This window comes from Sparus aurata, chromosome 15 (assembly GCF_900880675.1).
Source record: "Sparus aurata chromosome 15, fSpaAur1.1, whole genome shotgun sequence".
In the NCBI taxonomy this organism is placed as follows: domain Eukaryota; kingdom Metazoa; phylum Chordata; class Actinopteri; order Spariformes; family Sparidae; genus Sparus; species Sparus aurata.
The window spans coordinates 20,264,984-20,289,534 of NC_044201.1; the positions used below are offsets into that span (position 1 = coordinate 20,264,984).

The following is a 24,551-nucleotide window of genomic DNA, read 5'->3' on the forward strand; positions in this document are numbered from 1 at the left end:
GCGTGTGTGTGTGTGTATCCAAAATGAAAAGCTCGCTTCAAGCAGCCTGAAAACCAGTTCGCACTAGTATTTTATCACCAAGATCAGTTGGAGGTATTGATTCTGGTGATCATTTTTGGCTTTTCACTTACACGTCACTGTCATTTGTCTTCTCTGCCTTCTGTCTTTTTCAAGATATGATAAATGTGAGACGTGGCGGCTGTGTGGCGCTTAGTGACAAGATCCAAACACACTTCTGCACAGTCAAGTCTCTGTTGGCTTGCTCCGGTTGTACCTGTCTGGCGGCGGGCTGGAAGCTCGATTCATAATCAGAGGAGTTGAGGAGCCAGAGCGGGGAAACAATCTCCACGGCCCGGTTAGCTCGGTCCAGTAAGTTGAACAACCCCTCTGAGAGCGGGACGTGGGAGGTGCCGTTGTCCAGGAAGGAGATGTCTTCCGGGATGTTCTCCACAAGCACTACGCTGTGGGAAGTAATGAGAGGGAAAACTGAGTGAAGAAGAAAGATGGAAGAGAAAGAAAAGCCAAAATAAAACAGCGTCTGTAGGTCGAGCCACGCAGGCGAAATTAATGTGAAGTTCATGTTCTTTCACAAAGCAATTATCTGTTCGCAGAGTTGCAGAATTATTATGAGCTCATATTCCGTCTACTGTGACAAACAAGCAAACTGCACCCTTCTTCCTCTTTCCCTGGATTGTTAGCTTAATGGGAGTTATCAAGATTTCTCGACCACAAAGCCTCCATCAAGCAATCATTAGATCGTGTGCAGGTTTCCTGTGGCAGGGGCTGAGAGTAATTTAATCTACTGTGTCTAGCATACAGTAGATGTGCAGAGTTGTCAGCAAAGCGGATTAAATTACACCTGGTCAGGGAAAAGTGACTCGTTTTGAATGTATTCTTGTTGGTTGCTCGTATACACTACTCCCTGCGCTATCACGCGGTGCACTTTAATGTTATCATCAGCAGTCTGGAGTAAAATACTGTGGTTGCAGCATATGAAATAAGACAAAACCAATCTCCTGTATGTCAGATATAGCAGATTGCTTGAAGAACAGCAGAGCCGTATCCATGACATTATCTGTTTAGGATTCAGTGCAGTCAGGTAATTCTCTTTCTCATAAAGCTGTACCAACGTTCAGATAGTTAAACGATGGGGAAAATGTTCCCAGCGGTTGTTGTTTTGCATTATTATGCTTTGTAAATATCCCTTCACATGGCTTCACTGCCAGGGTTTGATGTCAGTTTGTCGGGTTAACCGTGGCTCTGTGCTCTCCCTAATGCATCTCCAGTTCCTGTTTTCACCCCACCAGGATGCCTGAAAATGACAGGGGCATTAGCTTCGGAGTCAACAGATTGAATTAGCCGTGGCAGGCAGCCCCAGATCTGCAGCCACACAGAACCAGGCTATTACCGAGCTCCGACGCTCACCACATCCTCCCTGTATCTGGCTTTCGACATCGATTCCTGCCAACAGGATTTTATGGGAGAAATATAAAGGATGGGGGGGTTGTGAGGATGTATTCAGTGAGGGGGAACAGCTCAGATTTAAATTCTGTGGCACCTCCAGGGTTGATTTAGTCCGCGGATAAAGTGCTGCCCAAGACACGGAGCCATTTCTGCATGGAAATCTACTCAATTCCTTGTGAGGGAATGCATCGTTTAAGAAATCTTATGGTAAATAGGCTTTAGTTTGTAGGCTTAATAGGTAGAACATGGAGTATGTATGACAAACAACCTGCGCCATGCTCATGACTAAGTCATTGTAAAAGTGTGAACGCTAGGAGTGAAATGTGAAATTGTGTCTTTAAAACCACAGGAATCTTATTAAATGTGACATTTCAATCTAATCAACACGTGCACAGTAATTAATATTATCAGTGCAGACATTTACAGGACGTCATCATGACTGAATGTGCTGTTAAATGTGGTTACAATAAGTCACTCACATGCTGCAAACCTGATAAAACTGGTCATGAAGTAACTGGTTTATTTCGGCTCTTAATAAAAATGCATTAGAGTTCGTCAGTCTTAACAGAAACTGACTGTATTTGCTTGCATTAGATTGTGTGTTCCTGTTGTTCTGTCCACACCATATAAATTATCCTTTTGTACTCCCTTTGCACAGTCATTGGGCTAATTTGACATTGGGCGAGAGGTGAGATACGGTTCAAGTGGCTGCCAGATCATCACATGGCTGACACATGGGGACAAACAACCATTCACGTTCCCGTTCTCGTTCCTGTTCACGCTGACAAGCAATTTAGAGTCACAAATGAACCTGCACGTCTTTGGATTGCGGGATGAAGCCAGAGCACCTGCAGGAAACCCACACAGAGATGGGGACAACACGCAAACTGTTTTTTTTTTTTTTTTTTAGATTTCTCTGGTGGTCTCCCCGGTGAGGACTCTATAATACCAAACGGATCTTAGCACTCGGAGCAGTTAGAGCGCAGGGTCAGTCAAGGTGTGACAGCTCGGGGTCCAGCGAGTGCTCGCCTCAAGGGCACACTGGAGAGAGCATGTGCTGCAGGTGATAATGTACCGGCATCACATCGAGAGGCCAGTTGCCAGCACGCTCTGTGAAAATGTATTCCTGGCTAAAGTAAAGCTAAGTCAGGTTTTGGATGGTGGCCAGCAGTCAAGCTGTAGGACTCACAGCCTCTCACCCTCTGTGATCACAACACACTGATTTCTCCTCGTGGAAATGACAATCAATATTCAGTGGATATTCTTCCTTTCGTCAGGCGGAGGGCTGAGGACTGAACACTCCGCACACTCAGCAGAATTTTTTTTAGCAGCTAACGTATCTGCAGACCACTGATACGTTATCATTTGTAGAATCCTTCGATGAAGCGAGATCGATCCCAAGTGGTCACTCAAGACGCCTGTCGAGATGCCTTTTGTGATTGGATCACCAAAGACACATATTAATACCAGGGATGAACGGCTTCATATTTTATTTTAATGCAGTGCAGTGAGGATACTCTCTGCCGTGAGTTTGCATCACACTTTTTTGTAACAATTGGCAGTTTTTATGATGCCTCGTTTCCTCTTTTTATGGGATGCTGCAGCACCCTCAGCATCACTATTATGTGTGTCCTTGGACAAGGCACCACAGGATTTCAACATTTTTCCACTTGACTTAAATCTCCAGCCATGTTTTGTGGCAACAAAACCAGGTATCCTAAGCCAAAACATGGTTGTTTTCTAACCCTATCCAAGTGGATTTCGTGCCTAAACCTAACCCAAGCAACACAGTGTTGCCACAACACAAAACTGAAAAAACATGAAGTTTCAGTTTTTCTGAGACCTACATTGCCACCATTTATTCTGTTGCCTTGGTTTGAATGCTGCGTGAGTGAAATGAAGAGTGTAAACAATAAAGCAAGCTGCGATGAAATCACAGAGAAGATAAACGATAACGTCACGCGGCGCACAGGCTTCTTCTTTGTTTCCGAAAAGACAGCAAAAACTAGGACAGCTACAGTACACACACTACACAATGAGGAAAGACAAGGATGGATGGATGGACAAACAGGAAGAGGAGGGGAGGTAATCTTATTGTGAAAGAAATCCTCTCAGTCCGCTCTAATGGCTGTGATGTTTGATGAATGATGATTCTGAACGCTTTAAACAGCCAGACAGGCTTTGGTATTAAACGTGGAGGAGGCAGGGAGGCAGTCGTTTCTGCCTGCAAGAACCTCATCGATTTACGCAGTCTGTGGAGTCCGCTGCTGGTTGTAACCCATCTGCGCACTCATGGGTGTGATTCAGCCCCACAGCAGCCAATACCTGAGTGGTGTAAACTTCACGGTGTGTGTGTGTGCATACATGAGAAAGACAGAGAGAGAGAGAGTGTGGGTGAAGGTAAAATCTATCACTCTCGGCATGATAATGAATTCCCTTCTTCGCGGCGTGGTAGGTGAGCACAGTTGGATCGCTCAGATTTATTCTCCGAACTCCCCACTCTTATATTTTATTCCAGAAAGAACAACATAGGAATGTTTTTCACACCCTCACAGAGCTGTCAGGCAACTTCACATGTTAAACAAACAGTAAACTCCATATAAAAACCACTACATCATGTATGTATGATGATGCCAATTACATTCAGATGCTTGTGGCACATTTAGAGTAAAGGCATGGCACCATGCTGACAATCACAGCGTGCCACAGTGAGCCCCTGACACTTGATATAAATTATCCACCCTCTTCTGCACTGCCCTGAGCTCTGGGTGTACAGCAGAGAGGACATTAATATGGGTATCACAGGAACCGCTGCTGTGCTGCTGCCTGCAAGCACTTCATCTCAAAGGCAAATGTTAAGACCAATGTTTCATCGGGGCACGACCAAATCGATGTTGACATGGAAAACACACTTACAAGGCTCATGTAAAGTGCAATCCATTACCTGAAAAGCGAGCCACTTTGAGATATTTATTCTGAAATGATCCTCTGTGTTTGATGCAAATTAATTTAGACTGCAGGTACTTAGTTGATTATGTTATTCAACGTCTGTCATCTATTGCAAGACCTCTTTTCCTCTCATAGTCTGTTTACTTGGTAGGCTACTTCGTTGCTCCAGAAGCTGGTGGCACCAATGCCAAACCAAGTGTAAATCAATATATTGGCCATGGACTCTTATAGCCTATGACAACACATAGCTGTATCTTACACTCACACATTACGCCAGTATTAATTTATTTGAACTGTTTGAAAAAGTGACAGCCCAAAACTGGAAGGGAACCACCCCATCATTTCCAAAAAACACTGACAGGAAGGAACATCTGCACCAAAAACGTTTAAAACGTTGTGTCCTGAAGCAGAAGAACTGTTCAGGAGGTGCTACAAGCTGCACAAAATGTGTGGATGCAGCAAATCTGGTTCTTCAGCTGCTCTTTTCTGCCCTTCCACAAGGCAGCTGTAGATCAATACTAACCTTATCCGCTTTCTGACAACAAGCAATTACACGTGTACATTAGGAATACATCTGACTGTCATTTTGATACAATCAGATAAGACACACACCGCGGTGAGCTCGAGAGGACTTGAGAGCAATCACGACTGAAGCTGTTCATCCTCAGAGGGAAACATATAAATCAGATTAATTATGTGGCTGACTCGTCTCAGGTCTCCCGTCGCTGGGATTCTTCATTATGCAGCGAAAAACAGATTAAAAGGGAAAATCTACACAACAAAACAAGCAGCTGTGTGACCTGTGTGAATTACAACATCACAAACACAAAAGCTGCTGATTCATTATTTGGGCTGCTCAAAGGCCTCAGACAGAACTGTTGTAGCAGCAGCAAAGCGAGACATGACGGAAAACCAGTCCGCAGCATCAGAAGAAATAGTCTCGGATTTCACTTGTAACTTAATCACTGGATCATTTTTAACGCTGGGTGTAAGAAACGACAACGACTGAAGGGGCTTTACGTGCATCTCCTCTGTGATGAATTACAAGCACCTTTAGGAATTTACGTGAGCACGAGGAAGTCTCAGTGCGCCCTATCATTAAAAGTGTCAGTCTCATACCAATCTATCACTTTTCCTGTTTTGTGCTGCAATTTGCTTTGAGCAAAACCCTTTATGAAATCATTAATCATGTCACACTTGCACAACTCGCAGGTCTTTACAAACGACGCGCGTCAGATCAAAACTCCACCATTAAGCTGCTTGCTCGGAAAAAAAGCTGCGCTTTTCTGAAATCTGTTTGGATTTAAGTCTTGAATGAGGAAGAACCCAAATACACAGACAGCAAGCAAATAACAGCTGATGAATATATTCATCTCTCACTCACATCCAACCACAAATCTTTCCTGATATGTTCCTCCATCTGGTTTACCCTCGCATCCCATCATCCCTCTCCCCAGTCCTGTATTTATCTCTCATTCTACCACGAGCTTTAAGGGTCCTTCAGTGCTAGAGAGGAGTCCAATTCAGCTTTTCAAGTTGGGATCGCACTTTCAGCCTCGAGCGGAAGAGCGTTGTGCCCGGCAGGGTTTTCTGAAAGGTTGGTAAATGTCTGATATGGGGGAGACGATGGAGAGAGAGGAGATGGTCACACAGGCATAAAGAAAGAGGGATCACAGTAAGAGAGAATGGGGAAGTGATTCAAGGCTGAATGGCAAATTGGATGAGGAGAGTCTAATCGAGGGGAACCAGTAGGACGTGGAGAGCAGAGAGAACAGAGACTGCTGTATCAGAGGAAACGACTGCTGATCCGCCAGTTTCACTCTGGACCACCACGACACACTGCAGTGCTTTTTCAGCGTCGGGGGAGCCATATTCTTGAAACTTGGGCAGACTGGAGAAAACTTACTAAAGTCTGGTGTAACTTTAAGAAGAGCCAAGTAAGTATTTCAGCACAGTGGGGGAGGCTGTAGAAGGATCAGGTTGCAGGAAGTACACAACGCGCTCCCTATAAATTAATGCAAGCAATGCTATGAGGTCTGTATCCTCCACACTGCAGTTCATATATCTTGTGCCAGTGAGTGTGTCAGACCTCGTGCATTGCTTCATGGTTCGATACTGAGTTTTCTAGCAATGGAAGCTGGTGGAATGACTGAACGAAAAGGTTTCAAAACTGCACACAGAGGCCAAGGCAACGCCAGGCTCACACAGCCAGACCTATTTTCCCAGTGCTGTGTCAGCAAAGGTCTGACTGCACCAATACTCATCCTGGTGGAGAGGGAAACATGCTCTGACTGGTTTGTAGCCTGTCTGTCACACTAATCTCAGTCGAATTTTTTGTTGTTGTTTTACTGCATATCAACTTGGAAGCAGACATTAGGATTTTTTATCTTAAATTCGACTTAAATCGAAAAGCATGTAATCATGGAACCTTATTTTGATGTGGAAACTATCTCACTTTTTTCGGTTTTCAGTTTTCTGAACAATGCACAGCAGCGACACACACTCAAGCGGCCTGTTTGGCACACAGTTTAGTCCACTGAATAATACATGTTGCCTGCTGTCTTCAGTCTTCTCTACCATCGTTGTGATCACAGCCAAAAAAAGTTTGATTTTCTCTCATGGTTCATGGCTAACCCTGACTGAACCTTCGTTTGTTGCTGGCATTATTCCAAGGGGAAATCACAAGACAGGTGCTGCCGATTTAAGTTGATCACAGGTTCCAACTGGGATTCTTAAAACCTGGACTTCCTGGATCAAATTATATACTGTACTATGCTGTACCCCCAGCACACCAGCTCCATGCAGCCCCCTGTATTGTTTCAACGCAGGGCTACAGGTCAGAACTTGTGAATGGGGTTTTTGCAAGACACATAGGCTCTCACCTGCAGTTCCTGCTACAGTTGTCCTCCGTGATGCCGTCTTCGTCCTCGCCCCAAACGTCCACAGCTGAGAAAATCAGCGCCACCAGTACGGCGAAGCAGCACACCAAGGCAAAAATCACGATGCACTTCTGCTGAGACTGCAAGAGAGGGAGGAGGAGAACATTGATTTCTGCTGCGTGTTTTCTTCTCCTTAACACTTCTGTAAAAACAAGGCCAGAGTGCCCCAACCTTGGCCCACCGTCAGTTGGCTTCCATGGTTTAATGCACAGCTCAGCAGTTTATAACATGATATGGAATGGGGAATTTAAAACAAACATGCAGAGGGCTAGGTATGACCTCGCATGCTCAGGCTTTCATATGAAAACATGAGACGGGAATGATGAGAACAAAGGAAAGAGAGAAGAAAGAGAGCAGGGACTAGAGAGAGAGAGAGAGATAACTAGCAAAATGGCTTATTTCTATCAATTAGCACTGGATGTTTGAGTCCAGGTGATCCCATATGGTCGAGAAGGAGATACAGCATACCGTGATCTAAAAGGTGAAGGAGACTCATTCACAGCTATTACTCATCCTCCAACCTGCTTGAGTCCATCTGCTTCCTGGCCCACAAGATGACTTACTAACTATCAATTTTGGATTGATGGCAAAAAATAACACTAAATGGAAATATAAGATGTGTAGCCTGTATTTATTTATTCATTCATTCATCCATTTATTGTATATCTGGTCAATATTACATCAGCTGTTTATTGGCAAATGTTAGTATAATTATGCTTCCGTTAACAAAATTAGTCAGGTGTAAAAGTCGCTGTCAGGCAACATTCTGTGGCTTGCAGCGTCAGTGAGTGAAATATCAAAACTGATCTCAGATTTGCTTCCTTGTCAGCACATATCTCCACATAAAAGTGTGGTTTGGGCTCCTGTGTCAGAGAGCAATTATATGGAAGAAAACACAATATTGGTAACTCATCAATCAAACAACCCCTGTGGGTTTAAAAAAATTACTCCCCAATATCCATTATTCTTGACAGGAGGTGGGTTCCTACTACTGCAACCATTTCCTGGGGGATTAGTGGACCTTTGGAGGACACACTCGGCAAAGATTAAAGGAAAATATCACAACTGCAGGTCACAGCGTATTAATCAAATAATTGTTTTTGCCCTTTACAGCAGTTCTAAATGCTCCAACGGTAAAATATATTAACATCAGAAGTAGCAGGATCTTAAGATTTACCAGATCTAGGAAAACCTTCTTTGTATCTACGAAATGTTCGACTACAGAAGAATTATTTTGCATGTCCTTGCCTCATTACGACAACCCTGTAACACCTGTGCCGGAGCAGGTTAATTTCATCTCACCTTCATGTCACTGAGCCCTGTCTAACCTGCAGCGTCAGCTCAGGTCATTTACATGTTTGTGGTGTTGAGAAGGCTCAGTCAGGGGGATTTAATATTCTGTTTCGCAAAGGCATGAAAACTGAGAATCGAAAAGACCTTTTTCAACAACCTTCTGTCTTCTGCAAAATGAATCACAGTCATTTCTACCGCTATAAGGGTCTCTCAATGAAAACAAAATATATAACTGACTTTGTGAAATCACAGTTGCTCTTTCTTTATAGTCCACTCAGCCATGACAGGGAACCAGCATGTGTGACAGCATGTGAGCCCAGAAACGTGCAAACATAAATGGAATACAATCATTATTGATATTATTCAATACAAATGTGTCTTTCCTGCTATGTGTCACAATATCTGCAGTGACAAAAGATCTATTAAACACACTCTGTGCTGAACTGAGACCTGTGTATTGATTACTACTTGATACTGTATTCATTATATAGGATACAGCAGTGTAAAGATATAAGCTTTCACACTGTTTAGGTCACAAGCTATAAACAGTGCATCATAATCTATAACTGTCATATAATAATGTAGCAAATATTTAATTATATTACATTTTTAAAAAATCTAATTTGGACACAGAACAATTAATGTATCTACTGCAGCCTCGGGGTGTCCTCAATCATTCTTTCAATATAGCGGGATGCTGATGACCCAGTTACTGGGAAACGCCCCAACTATTTGTAAAACAATAAAAATGTTATCCTGATGCCTTTAAAACCCTCCAGAAGGGCCAAAACTAATTATCCTTGAACGCAGCAGATCATTAGCGCAGTCAGCTGAACTCCACTCATTATCCTCAGAGACAAATCTCATATCACAGACGATCGACCATCGCGACACACAAAGCCGTGGCTATTTTATCGTGCTTACTGTAGCTGAGCATGTCCATGCCCATAGGTTCACATGTGGGAATTAAATTAATCTACCAGACAGTCAATGAAAGGGCCCCGGTGGACTGAAGAGACACTGTCGGGGATGTTTAGCTTCACATTCTCACCCTCGCACAACCATCTGTCTGAGCCGATGTCTGACATGTGGACGGCGTTTTCTACTTCCTGCTTGGTGGAATATTACACCAATTTCCGATGTGCAGCCACAGTCTGCTCGACCAACTCGTTCACTCTCAATCCTCCGTATTGATGCAAAAGCGATCTGAGAGGTTGACAGCGGCATGGAGGTTAGAGGAGGAATGACCTCCTGACCATCAGGCAGCTGACTCATATCCGCTGACCCGACTGGAAATAATGTAAGCGATGGAAAAAAGAAATATTCATCTCCAGCTCTGAACATCTGCTGTGAAAGAACCCCCAGCTCTTAGCTTGAAAAAGCTCGCTCAGCAAACACTCACAGGATAAATGGAGGTTAAATCCAATCTGTCACTCATCTGCCGGAAATAAACTGGATGCACTGTGGTAAAAGCAAACATGGATGAAGGTCTACCTGCAGGAGACTCAAGCACTCCCCTTGCTTCTCATATTTCCAGCCAGCTGCTGCATTCACATGTGGTCAACGAGAGTCGTAGTTACTGTGCTACCTGACACTGGAGAACCGCTAGGGATCAATAAGCCTTCAGTGCATTAAGTAATCTGCCTCAGAGTAACTGTTTAAAAGTAATTTTTTTTTTTCCAAATCTAATGTTCACAAAAAGAAGAAAAACATATGGGCTACTAGCTTCTCATCTTTCAGGGCACCGTCCACTGTATTTAGAGGGTGGCAGAAATCCAACTTAATGCTTTCTTAAAATTTGGGGGATTTGACCCTTTAACAAAGGATTTCTGGGGTAGCTGATGGTAAATGATGGCTGATGGTGCCACTGACAGTCAATATCATTACTAAGGCAATATCTCTAAACATCTGAATCTAACTCGCGTAGCCTCCTGGTCTGAAAGGGGAAGCTGATGCGGGGGTGCCTAACCTCCTCGAATATTATGCCTCTCGTGCCTACGTCATGCATGCCTGGTATTATTCTCTTACTCAGACTGTGTTTATTTCATCGTGTCCCCTTGGTTTTTGTGCTTCTACTATGGTTGAGTCGGCTACGTAATTGAATCGTTATTCAGCTATTAGCCTGTATTGAGTGCGTTTATTGTTCATATTTCGGACTCAGTTGTCTGCTGATTTTCTTGCTAAGGAGTCATTCATTCTTTCTCATCTCCGTCGAGAGCTGCACACAAGCAGCGTTGATCAGCTGGCAGGGATCTGACACTGACAAGGAAGCCACAAACAATGTAAAGGTGGTTTCGCTCTGTCAAACTTGACTGAGCGATGTCCAAGCGGTGTGTAAACGGAGACGGAACGAAAAGTGTCGACAAACCCAAGTTCTAAAAAACCAGATGGTAGCAGGTGTTAGTGGGTTTTTATGCAGTGTGATTGTGGTACAGTATAAGGTGTCAGGTGCACATTTATACCAGTAAGTTCATTTTGTTTAAAGCCTGTTTTTTTTCACAAGCCAAAATTGGCATCTCAATCAAGATTACATTTAATGTGAATTAGGGAAGAACCCTGCCTAACCAAGCCATCAAGCGATTGCTAGTGTCAGCTGATGACCTATTTCCACCCTCTTGTCCCGATATGGTCACCTCTGGCTCAAATACACCGAGGTGGCGATGGCCAAAATGTCAAACTCGGAGCAGTTGTCCACGAACCACCCAGTGGCCCACTGTTTATTTCTTCTACACAAAATCTGTTTTTATGTGACATTGCTTTCACGAGACACTTTGGCCATTTACACTTAATTACACGGACACATGCTAGGAAATTCCAATCTTCTCCCAGAGGCAGATAGCCCTGAGTGACTTGCAAAAAAACTGAGTCATAAATAACATGATTGAGAGAGATTGCTTGCTGGCTGTTTAAAAAAGCTCCCAGAGAGGCCATCTAAAAAAGGGGCTGTGCACGGCGGATGGCACAGCGCCAGACTCGCTCGCTCGCACACACAAACACAGACAGAGGTGAAGGCCAGGCCAGAGAGGGTGGATGTTTATATCATCAGATCAGAGGCAGAACTTTTAAACTGTCTGCCCTTCCCTCGGCAACTCTCTGCCAAACCTCTTGTTTTAATTCTGCCCTTTGACATCCTTTGAAGGATTAGCACAATTTACTCATCTGAAAGTGAGATGTACAACCTCTCCTTGAAAGAGTTTGAGCACAAACAGTATCACGATTTTCTAAATTAGGCTCACGTTACTCTAACATCTCAGTTTGCTCTTTGTTGCTGCGTCACCGTGTAGCAACGGCGAGACGAAAAACAAAACAGTCAAAGCAAAACAGAAGGGTGCGAAAAATACTGCAGCGAGTTGGCTGAGATGGTTCGCGAACAGGGTGCAGAAGTCACGTGGCCCCTGTGGCTCTGGAAGCACATTTGAAGAAGTCGAAGAAGTGTGCCTACAGAGAAAGCGGAATGAGTTTCTTCACAGCGCCGCCTGATTAAAGTGTCAGGGGTCCAATTATCCTCTTACGAGTGTTTTCTCTGTCAAGGCATAGTGAGAACAAGGAGCCGTGCTGCTCGGAGGGAAAGAGACGTTTACACCACACGAAACATCACAACAGAAGTCTGGGAGAACTACGATCAACATATCCTGGGCCAATTTGTCTCATGAGCGCTTGGAGCGCTGCAGATGTTGTCTGGGTGGTAGGAGGACGGGCAGAGCATGAGATCACCACGAGTCTGGTGGGAGGATGAACAGACTGTCTGGGTTTTTAGCGCAGCCAGTTTCCATGAGTGCACACAAATGTTTGTAGAGATAAGAAGACACAAAAAGAAAAGGGAGTAAAGAAGAGGTAGTTGAGGCTTTTGTCATTATAACGGATGTAGCATGACACAGATTGGGACAGGAGTGATAATTAAACACTGAGTAAGAGCAGCCAATACTGCTGAGGAGAATGAATAGCTACGCATCTTCAAACCAGCATTAGGCTATTGCTCCCACATTGTCGGACTGGATAATCAAACCTAAAAAGGTGATGTTGCACCACGTCCTTTTTTAAAACAGATACATTTGTGATTTCAAGCTTTACATGTAACACACGTAATCTTTGTAGAATGTAGGAGGAGATGCCATGCAAATGTCACGCTGACGTCACAGGATTGCACCTTAGTGAGCTCCACACACAAATTAAGATTGAGAAATGCAGTTCAAGTTCAGAAAAACCTGATAAATAAATCCACCTTTGAGCCGGGACGCACAGACCATCGTGTTCAGGACACACAAGATCAAGGAGTTGAAAAGATGAGTAAGTGAACACAGTTGAGAAAGAGGTAGAGAACACTGGGCAGAGGCTGACACAGGACCTCGGCTGACAAGATAAAAACCAGCCTACTTTGATCAGATAATCTGGCTGCTGCCTGTACCTCAACCACACTTATTAATTAATGCACAAAGGGACTTTTTAATAAACCAGTGACCTGTACAAGAAACATTTTGAGCCGAATGCCCCGACTGTTTTACCCTGAAACACGAGACGAATGAACAATTAACACAGGGGGCATGGCGTTCAGAACTTGGAAATTACATAATTTTATTGTGTCTTAAAGTTCAAACAAGTGTTATACAAGGACAAGCTGAGATTAGTTTTTACTAAATATTTAAAACCAGTAACTGACTTGAAGGGTATCAAAGAGAGTTCAGAGGTAGAGGTAAACAGATAAAAGATGTGTTTGAGTTTCTCACTGTTGAGAGAAAACAGTACCACAGATAAGGCCGTCTCACAGCAAGGGAAAGAGCGTGAAAACATTCTAAACACAAATTATTTTAGGTTGGCCTGTTTTTAGGTGACTAGAATATGTTTAAATGCTGCCATACAACTCATAAAAACCGTAGGAGGAGGCAAATAACCCGCAGAAAACATTCAAGCGACCAACTGCTGTGTATGCAGATCACTCGTCTCTTTGCTGTCTTGCACACTTGAAATGTTGAGTGCGTGTCGGCAAACCCCTCTTGCCACCTCTTCGCTGCGCCCATCCGAGGTTTAATCACATTTGTGATGAGCAAAGTGTCCCGAGAGAAGAAACACACGTTGTCCTGTTTTTTTGGCTCGTCTTGCAGGCGAAGGCAGATGGCTCACAGAGACGCTGGAAACCTGCCAACAACTAATCATGCTTACGGTAACAGTATGGACACCGTGCATCTGTAGGTGTATTCGTCCTCACACATGTGCACACACCTGAGGATTAAGGCAACAATAACAGTGAACGGCCCCTTCCGACCTTTCCTGAACCCGTTGATGAAAACAATTGTTGATAAACTGTTGGTGGGTTGCGTGGTGTGAGGTTGTCATGGAAACTGAAACATCAGTTTTTTGTCCGGTGCAGGTGAGAGTCGGCAATCAAATGCCAGATCGCGCAATATTTAAACCCTCACTGGAATCTTATAGCTTGCAAGCAATCGCCATCATCGAGATTTATACAGACAAATGAGAAGAAAGGGTTAGGGGTTTTTTCTTTTGCATGAAGCCTGCCTGAAGTTTATGTTGGACGTCAGCTACTGTTGCTGAAGCAAGCGAGCCACTCAAGAACGTGCATAAAGTCACGCCCTTTGGACCGTCGCAGAAAATTCACCAAGAAATCCACAGTCCAGCAGCATTTAACAACTTAAACAAACCGTCCACAGGCTGGTACAGGCAACCGGCAGAGAAGGTCAAGGTCTCATCTTTCACAACACGTTACAATCAGTTCCGCTCACATATGGTTAACAACTCAGTGATTAAAAATGCTTATCAAATTGCTCCAAAGTGTTACACAGATGCCTCTTTAAGGTCTCATTTTTTGACCTTTCAAAACAAGGTTTAAACGCCATCTTCTCTTCGGACTCAATGTTCTCATCATATCCTTCATCCACCAGCTGCGTCGACTCCCTAAACTTCCCACATATCTCGTTGTTATGCAGAGATACATTATTAACTCTCTCGAACACACACTGACGCAGTGGGGAACCTCAGCCTCCCCTCCAGGCCAAACTGTGTTAAGGTGAGCTTACCCCTCACAGTAACTTTAGAAATTTTAATATTATAACTCTAGACACGTCCATGTGTATGTGAAACCCCTCGCAGCTGCATCCTACGAATGGGCGGATGAAAGGAAACAGTCTGAACTCTGACTGTCTCAGATAATGCTGCCGAATTGAAAGTTAAATATGTGCACTGTTTAATTATTTTTCCTCAGTCAGATTTAATTCCAAACAATTAGCAGTGCAGTGTTGATATTCTATGGAGCAGCATTTTCAATATAATTGGCTGAGCATGAGCGTGTGTGTACATGTGTGTTTTCAGTGAATGCAGCTGAGCAGGAAGTGCAGCAGCCTTCTACTGTACGTACGTGAGCCTCAGGTGATTATAAAAGCTGAAAAAAAGAAAAATCCACCCTGAAAAACTAATCCTGCGGAGTCAAAGCACGGGTGATTCTTCTGTTGCAATAAGATATTTCCAACACAACCACAATCATCTTTTGCTGGAGAAAAAAACCTTTCATCCATCCAAAAAACACCAGCTGTGGACGTCAGTCCGTCACGTATCAGAGAACAATGGCTCATTCACAGGCTCTTCTTTTTGTCCCTTCCACTGCTCACCAGTCACACATTTATTGAACAAAAAAGCGGCACGACACTAAGCCCTCTGCCAAGCGTAAATCTAAACGGAGCTCGATGCAGTGAAGCTACTCGACGTCTCCCAGTTGCGCTGCAGTCGTGCAAACAAACAGATAATAAACAAAGCGATACCGGCGAGCGCAGTTAGAAGATAAATGCTCTTCAACACCATTTTTAGATGATGCACGGGGAAAATATCTGTCAGCGCTTTTGACTTAGATTTCTCATATTGATATCACAACCACAGCACCAGACAGATGTATCGTGCAGGATCAGGCCCCGTCACATTCTTACATGTATTTCGTCACATACAGTAGAGTCACAGTGGTCATTATTTCCATGCAATTGGTTATTTACAGTATGTTGTTTTGTTCATAAGACAGAAAGCAGCAGTCACGGTAAGCAGCTAGTTGTGTGTTTGTGAAAAGGACTCATTGGATCTGCGCTTTAAGGCGTCCACACTGCTGCAGATCTTGACCAGCTGCACACCCTTTCCTCCACACAAGGAAAGCACTTTTATGGTTTTTCATCTGAAAGTGTCATCATTCCATACAACACGTCTACCCTTCTTCACAGCGGGGTTCTGGAGGAGCGGGCGGAGGAAGAAGATGATGAAACACATTCCACATTCGTACGTTACATCCGCGCGGCACAACTGCAGTCTTTGCTTTCTGCTGCGAGGTTTGCCGTCATCTAATTCATCACAGTCAAGCAGCACTCATATGATGAATGAATGTAAGACCAAGCCAAGTGAATATGGATACAATGAGCTCTGCAGCAAAAAGGACAAATGCAAAGAAATCTTAATCTTTTTCAGCTTTTGTTGGTGGCTGGCTTTGAAATGACAATACCTTCTAAAATTGCCAACATATTCTTGTTTTAACGCTGGAGTATGGTAAATTGACTTGAATATTTAGCACTTTTCCAGTCTAATGACCACTCAAAGCACTTTACAATACCTGCTACATTCACAGGCCCACACACTTGCTACCAGGCAAGATGCCAACTGCACATCAGGAGCAATTTGGGGATTAGTATCTTGCTCAAGGACACTTCGACATGCAGGGGGGGAGCCGGGACTCAAACCAGCGACCTTCTGATCACTAGACGACCTGCTCTACCCCCTGAGCCACAGCCGGCCAGGTTTTACCGAAAGTATGTGTAATGTTTTTAGCGAAAGAGACCCAAACGCAGGACATTAGACAACAGGAAGTAGAATATATAGCAACTAAACCTACTGGAGGTGGAATAGAAACTGGAAGAGCAACACAAACATTTAAAGGCTGCTTGGAAGTCCAAGTGAAAACCAATCCAATGAGGAATAATACAAAAAATATAAAGAAATCCTAAAGGCAACCAAGGAATTATGAACAACAACTGGGAAAGTTGGTACACGAGTTGCCGCGTTGATGTCATATGATGCATTGAGTGAATGGTAAGAAACTTTGTCATTGTATACTTTTATTTGCTCTTCCTTATCACTCAAAAACTGCACTGTGCACGGCTGTGAACACGTTGTTTATATGCTCAGAGTGTTAAAATGCAAAATGACTTCTTTTTGCACACATCAAAGTCGGGAGAATAACTTCCCAACCTGGGACATATGACATATAACGTGTTATATCCCGTTTGAGTCTGGTCCGGAAGGTTGATTAAATATCATTCTCCACGCTTGCATAGAATAAAATAGCAGCCATAAGTACCAGCCGAGGTTGGGATAACACATTGTTATACTAATAAGCTGCAGACCAATAATCAGTAGCCACATGGTTTTGTACAGAGATGCAGAAAGAGTGACAGTCAGAAAGCAATATCACCTGCTCTCCAAACAACCGCTGAGGAGGCAAGTTTCTCTGTGTGTATGTGTGTGTGTGCCATGACGCTTGGAGCAAAATGCCGGGAACGCAGCTGATTTCCAATAAACTGTCTGCTTGCTATCTTTCTCACTTGCGGTCGCCCTTTAAGCTCGGCTGTGTACTGAGTTGAGCCAGATTTCACAAAGTTATGCACGTCATTATACTGTGTTTACTGCCCGAGTCGGCGTCTGCGTCCTGTCTCCTCTGTGTATTTCTGTCTCTGTTCCTCCTCTCTCTTTAACGATGTTCTCACTCGATTCTTATCATTACAGATATCACAAATGAAAACAGTGCATGCCCGGAAAGACATAACGATATGTTCAGTTTGTTGAACCCCCTTAGAGTAGTAACTGGATTTAGATGGAGGTCTGGATTTACGGGTCTCCTGAAGATTTTGACAATTTGGGGTAACGTATTTCTGGAGGACAGTTGGGTGAGCAGATGGATATCACTCTCACCAGAGCATGGAGACCAGAGCCAAACATGGCGAGCCCCATCGGGACACGACAAGCTGGGCTGGATTCAAACTGAAATTTAGAAATGATGTTCAGACAATCAAATGATGCTGGGACAAAGTGCCAGGCTCTGTCTAAATGTAACAAAATCTGCCTAACCAGCACCTCTAAAGCCAACCCAGTCGCCAGAATAAATGCTCTGTAATGATGTTTTTGCAAAACCACAGAGCTCAACTTTACATTTGTTTCGATTCAATTTTCTGTTTCTCTCGTCACAATGCTGTACTTATGCTCCACTTAGGTTTAGGGCTTGGTTAGGGTTAGGAATACATCATAGTTTGACATTAAATCTTGGTGACTGGGCTGCTAAAGCTCACTAATTTATGTCTTATATTTTTGTTGATTACGTAAAAAGAACTAAGTGTAAAAACCTGCCATTGAACAGGTGGTCATAGGCCAGACTATTTCTTGGTATTTCTCAAAATGTCAGACTAATTCATTCACGGTTGAGTGTTGAAGTCAAACAGGAAGTGCGTTCGGATGCTGCGAGTTTACTGTCATTACATTAGCTCAGCCTGCAGAAGTTGGAATCCTTGGCTGCAGTGCTTCAGGTGAGAAATCCAACTTCAGGCTTCAAAGTGTCCCTTCAGACAACCATGACCAACATCACATACACGCTGTCTGCTCTCTTCTGATCTCTACTTAAGTGACAAAAAAAATTGCTTCTCCAGCCTCAGGTTCTCTCAAGTCACAGCTTCTGTGGAGAGACTTTGAGAGGTTTTGATTCAAACGTTCCCGACAGGGCGAAAAGCTCTCCTTCTGGTGATCAACCCCTTGACCGTGTCTGGCTGTGCTTTAATGGAGTTTGGTTAATGCATGAAGAGATGCTGTCCTGACAGAGAGCTGCTTGATTTGATGCTTGATTCTAAGATGAATAAAAGAGACTCACATCCATCAGGTGTCACGAGCGTCGTGACTCCCTTTTTTACAATCTGTGATCAGGCTGACGCGGACATTTCACTCCAGGCTGTGAAGGGAGGACTGTTCCCTGTAAAACTAATTAGAGCTGAAATGAAGGATGTCAAAGGGATCTTTAAATATATCAAGTATGATACTTTGATTGTTAAGCACTCGGTGTGGAATGGTCAAAATGTTTATTACACATATAAAAGGACATGGCGGTTTCTAATGAAAAACATGTTGGTCACTCTGCTTGTGAAAGGCTGACTGTGCACGCAGGTGATGGACGTAGAAACCAATCCACCCTGACAGGAGAGTGGCAGCTGGAATGGACTTTGAAGCTGGAATGATGTCGGTGGTACAATAGGAAATGCATCTGTGAGTTTCTGTGTGCATATGGCCACGCTTACATTCAGCGGAAAACACGTGTGAAAGGTCACAAGGGTGTAAGACAGAAAGTGTGAGTTATGTGAGTTGTAGATACCGACTTCATTTGTTTGGGTCACTGATGAGTTTGTGAATCTGAGTTTAGATGTGAGACAAGGATATATTTATTTGCTGGAAGTATTATCCATTAGCTGGAGGCATGTCTCCAGACAGGACACAAAGGGCAATTCATAGATGAGATTAGCTGTGAATTTGCTCTGGGCTGTGAGCAAATTTGCAAACTTGAGCAAAATATTCATGCTTATACTGGGACTTTATAAATCTGTGTACAGAGAGGAAAAGCCAAATGTGTTAGACTGGAAGGACAACATGGACTTCTCAATCTGCGTACGAATGACACAAATTTACACTGTCAACTTGTATCAGAATCTGTGTGCAGGGGATAAGGCAGTTCTTCTGTGAGGAGCACATCCAAGGTCAGATGACCTCCGTAGTCATCAGAAAAAATAAACACATAACAATTTGCTTAGGTTTATGGAACAAAACTACTTTTAACACAATAAGTGTTTGGGTGGAAAACAGCCCATTCAAACAGCAACATGCACAAAACTACATAAACGTGTATAATGTCCAAGTGTAGGGCCTTAAAAACGAATCAAAATCATATATTACTGGATTTGAAATCTTTTTGTCTACATGGGGCATCGATGGCGGGCTTGGAAGCTACTATCTGCTCAAATGAACTAGACAAAATATCCTATATTATTATTATTATCTTATGTTTTTACTTGTTTGATTGTTTATTGCACCTTCCTGACGTGGTTTCATTTTCTAAATTATTTGCATGAATAGAATCACAAGAATCTTGGCTTTGTAAACGATATGCACTTACATTTGTTAAGCTGTGTTTACACTGTTTGGCAAAGTAGCTCGATGGTCTGGGGGAGCTGAGCAGCCCATTACATTCACTTCTCACTTAATGTGCCCATGGGGAAATATAAATATAAAGTATTTCATTCTGATTCACTCTAAAAACAACCTTATAAATACTGTGGAGGAAGACAGAGAAGCAAAGTAATTTACCTGGCTCCCTGTCTCTCAGAAATGACACTGTGCTGCTCCATTCTTGCTGTCACAGCCTGTCACCTTTGTGCCGCTGCCTCCTCCTGCCTTATGGAGAGTGACATGGAGTGCTCCTCTCCAGAGAGGCAGTGTGCTCTTAGTTCATCTCACTGTCTGTCTGTTCGGGTCTCCTGAGCGAACCCAGGGCTCCGACTGCTCTGCCAGCCGGATGAGCAGCAAAACAGATCTGCGCTTACTCAAGCACAATCGCAGCAGCACTATCAGAATGCTGCTTAATAATAATAATAATAATAATAATAATAATAATAATAATAATAGCGCTCGCATTCACGGAGTGAAGAGTGAGTGCTTTGTTGATGAAGATACTCCAAGGCTCAGGTCAGGGGATTTCTGGTAAGATGAATTCACCTGGCAATGCTGTGCAAAGTTCAGAGTTTTGGATGGAGAACAAGTGATGATAAAACCTCGTGGATGAGTCAGAAAAGTCCTCAAGACTACAAAGCAGGTTGAGATGACTGTTGAATTACAGATCGCAGTGGCTGGTTGGCTGAGGGCCCTTTTTCCATTTCTGGTTAATTTGAAAAAGTAGTGATCATCCCAGCTTGACGCCAATGGTCAAATAAAAGAAAGAAATGGATGACCAGATTCTTGGCATTTGGTCTGAAATGGCTGGAAGCCCAGGCCTACACGTCTTTGAAGATTTTCCACAGTCAGTCTGTTTGACAGCTCAGTCAAGTGTTTTGCATTTGTGGATCTTTGGTGTTGATGACTGTGAAACAGGAACTGTTACTAGAAACCCCTGCAGCCTTAATTCATTTAAGTGTAGGTCATAAATATATAACTTACTTGTATACATAACAATGTCTCCAGTGTAATTCTATGAAATCCTAATGTTGACAAGAGAAGTGACAGCTGCTGTTCTCAGCCCATTTAATGTCACATCCAAAATGTTGTGTGTTTGAATTATTCCTCTCGGCAGTGAGCCTGTTTTTAAAACTGAACTGACAGTCTGTTTCACTTCATTCATGCAGCCTGACATTGTGTTGTTGGATGAAGCCACATTCTGTTTTGAGGAGGTGAAGGTAGTTGTTCTATTTTGACTTGACTAAGTAACATATCCATCCCAACAATGTAATTTCAATTTGTTTGATATTTGAGGGAATATTATTAGCTTTCCAGCCAGGCGCTAGTCAAGAAAATACATCTCACTGTCCTGTCACAAGCCAGCAGATTGTTAGCTTAGCATGGCTTTACCTCATGAAAGGAAGCTAGTTCAGCTCTTAGCAAGAAACTGAATAGCCAATGCGTATTTCAGATAACTTTTGTATGAACTTGCACTGTTCCATGAATAACACATATGATGTTTGTCGATATAGCCTAAATGTGTGCCTACATCTCCCATCTTGCAGAATTTACGTCATTAACCACACCTTGTTTGTCAGCTTGGCACTTCTTCCAGAATGAGGGAAAAAGTTTTGAATGGGGCAAAAATCACTGAGTCTGGTCCTGTTGACGCTGCAGGTATGCGAAAGGAGACGTTTCTGCAATAGCCAGCATAATCGTCAGCTCTACAAGGTTTCAGTGAGTGTTAAACAATTCTGATGTTGGCTAGCTAGTTAATGTTGCATCAAAGGCTTAAAAGCTATTGATACATTAGCAAACAGAGATCAGTAAAAATGGTTTAATCTAAAGTTAAAACAGATTATAAGATTAAACCCATAACCAAGGACACCAAGCATGGCAAGCAATTCAGTCTAGTCCTTTTTATAAGTCTGTGATTTCTATGGCCAGCCAGCTTTGTAGAAAGATGACATAACTAATCCCGCCAACAAAACTTTAAGTAGCTGATTGTTTCTTTAACCAGGGCAACACACACCTGTTTGGTGAAATGGTTCAGAGGTCTGGAACGTGGCTACTTTTTGGCTTCCTGTAAGTGAATGTATATTTTACTCCTTGCTTTATGAAATGATGGAGTCAAATGGAGGACAGATTAAAGGAAAAACCTCAATGTGCTTAGTAAGGTACTGAGACTGCTGGAGAGTTGGTTGCCATATTCCCAAAAAAGTTTCCCTCATTTGGTGTGATGATGGTAGTGCATTGAGATCGCTGTCTGACACATGAGTCCAAGATCTGTTCAACAAGTTTGAGGTCTTGTGATTGTTAAGGCCAAAACATACAATACACACTGTTTTCCAAACAGTCCAGTGACCCATCAGCCTTATGTGGAAGAGGTGGAAGTTTTTCCTGTCATATGTCACACGTCCCGTCATTATGCCTTTATTATTGCTCTGCTTTGCTTTATGTTAATTATACACTGCGTCATGGTGTTTTGATGGTTTCGATCCTGCAAGCTCAGATGTGATTGTGATGCATTAATGGCCCAGATGGCCTTCTGCTTACAAGGCATAAAAATGGATGATGGGTTTTTCATTATGAACAAGGATTCCTTTTTTCCCCCTGTAGCTTTTGTTTGGGAGATTTTCTTTGCATGCTTTCATGGTCAAATCCACTTGTTCATAATAGATGTCTTCAAAAATATCACCAAACTTACTTCTTTATTCCTTTTTCTCCACTTAATCTGTCTCCTGTACACAGCCATGTGTAGTAACATCTTTTCTTCTGAACAGACAAAGTACCGGGCTTGATGCCAACTCTCTTTTTTTTTATTTCAGTCTGAATCCACACACCATCATCGGAGCGAATCAATACAGCAGGAACATCATCCATCTTTAAGACAAGCAGTAACACAGGAATGAGAGTATGATCTGGAATACTGAGGAGGAAGAACTGTAAGACATTCAAATTTTATACCCTTCAGCTAAAACAACAGGGTCACAAGAGCATTTCAAGACATTGCTTTCAAGTGTAATCTCTTTTAGAGTGCGTCAGACACCATATTTAAAGACAAGCAGAGTGTAAATGTAAGTAGCATTTTTTTTAGTACACAAACATGTTCCTTCTCTTCTAACTCTTCAACAAAATAGTCCCACCCTCTCTTCAATTCTCTCTACAAATGTTATTGTTTCCCAGATGGTATGCGGAGAGGGAGTTTGGCTAGTAATTACCAGCTACTTACTTACAAGTATGAATGTCATCTGAGTAGTGTCTGTATATCTGTATTTGCACCGAAGGGAAATCTTCATTGGGTAACGGACTGAAGTTTAGTACAAACTCGAGTTTATAAAACAACAAATGTTCTGCAAGCGGTTCTTTTACTCTCGTGATCAAAAACAGTGATCTAAAGCTCGATTCTAAGGCTGTTCTGTAAATAATTGTCAAAGGTTTTAGTTTAGTTGCCTGTCATTTTTGATGTTGAAAGCTTCATGTGTCATGTTTTACTTTCAACTTCCTGTCTTTGTCTGATTTGCCGCCCCTTCTCTGTGTACACCTGTGTTTAATTTGTTTATTAACCGTTTTGTATTTGAAGTCTTTTTGTTTCTGAGGCCTCATTTATTCCTGTTTGCCGTTTGTCATCTGTTTTAGTGTTTCTCTATAATATTCTTGGATTCTCCTTGTTGCCTCTTTTTTGTTGCCTGTCTTTTTGTTATTTGCCTTTTAGATTTCAGATTTTTGGATTGTCATTATCAAAGCTTGCTTTTTGTTATTCAGCTTGCCTGCCTTTGTGTCCTCCCTAGGGTCCTTTATTTATCAACAGGTGTACACAGAAAAGGGGCAGGAAAACAGACAAAGACAGGAAGTGGAAGCTGAGGATAAACTTTCAACATAAAATAGTAAATCAACTGATTTTTAACCTGGGAACATGACACGGTTAATAAATATAGCAACCCCATACAATTTAAGGTTTATATAAACTATATAATCTTAGCCTTGCCCGCTTTCTATGTAAGCATCGCCCACTCCCGTTTCAAGCCTTGCTAATTCTCAGGATGGATGTTTGAACAGATACAGATAATAGTGTACTCACTCCTCCCTACTATTAACTATAGACATGGAGCAACATTACCAATCATTTCAGGTTTGTATCCAATATTAAGCTTTCCTTTTAGCTCTATTTTGGTCTCAACCAACTCCCAAAGGGACGCACTTGGCTGCTAAATGCTCCACTACCTGTCTGTTGTGATGCGGTGCTGTGCAGCTAGCGCAGAACAAACAGCAAAACAATGAGCTGAAACTTGCTGAGGCTGCTGGCTTCTGGGAAATGCAGAGTCGGGCGATAATTCTCTGCGGGGTCGCCCCTATCTGAGCAGCTCCTTTCACAGTATGTATTCACATCCATTGTTAATATAAAGCTATTGATTAGAGCAGCTTTAGATTGATAAGCAAGCCTGAAAGTGGTAATTGGGCAGTTTTTTATGAAGTAATTACGGAAGAATTTCTAATCAGGCAGCGACATGCAGCTCTTGGTGCAGACATCCAATATATTTCATGCTGTATAAATTTTTTTGTGTACCTGGATTTAATTCGATTATCCAATTAGATGATCGTAATGTCTTGTTCTTGATTATCCTATCAATTGCAAAATATCTTAATTCATATGACAAATTACTTTGTTATTATTCTGTTTTGTCC

The 24,551-nt window shown here is 42.7% G+C and overlaps 1 protein-coding gene across 4 annotated transcripts in view; it reads right to left on the reverse strand.

Moving 5' to 3' along the window:
• LOC115596869 (inactive phospholipase D5) overlaps window positions 1-24,551 on the reverse strand; it is a 71,314-nt gene that overhangs the window by 12,470 nt on the left and 34,293 nt on the right. For all 4 annotated transcript variants that reach the window (XM_030442307.1, XM_030442303.1, XM_030442305.1 and 1 more), the window contains 2 exons: window positions 7,296-7,432; window positions 275-461 (listed from right to left, as the gene is read on the reverse strand). In XM_030442307.1, coding sequence (XP_030298167.1) covers window positions 275-461; window positions 7,296-7,432 — 324 coding nt within the window. The remainder of the gene's footprint in view (window positions 1-274; window positions 462-7,295; window positions 7,433-24,551) is intronic.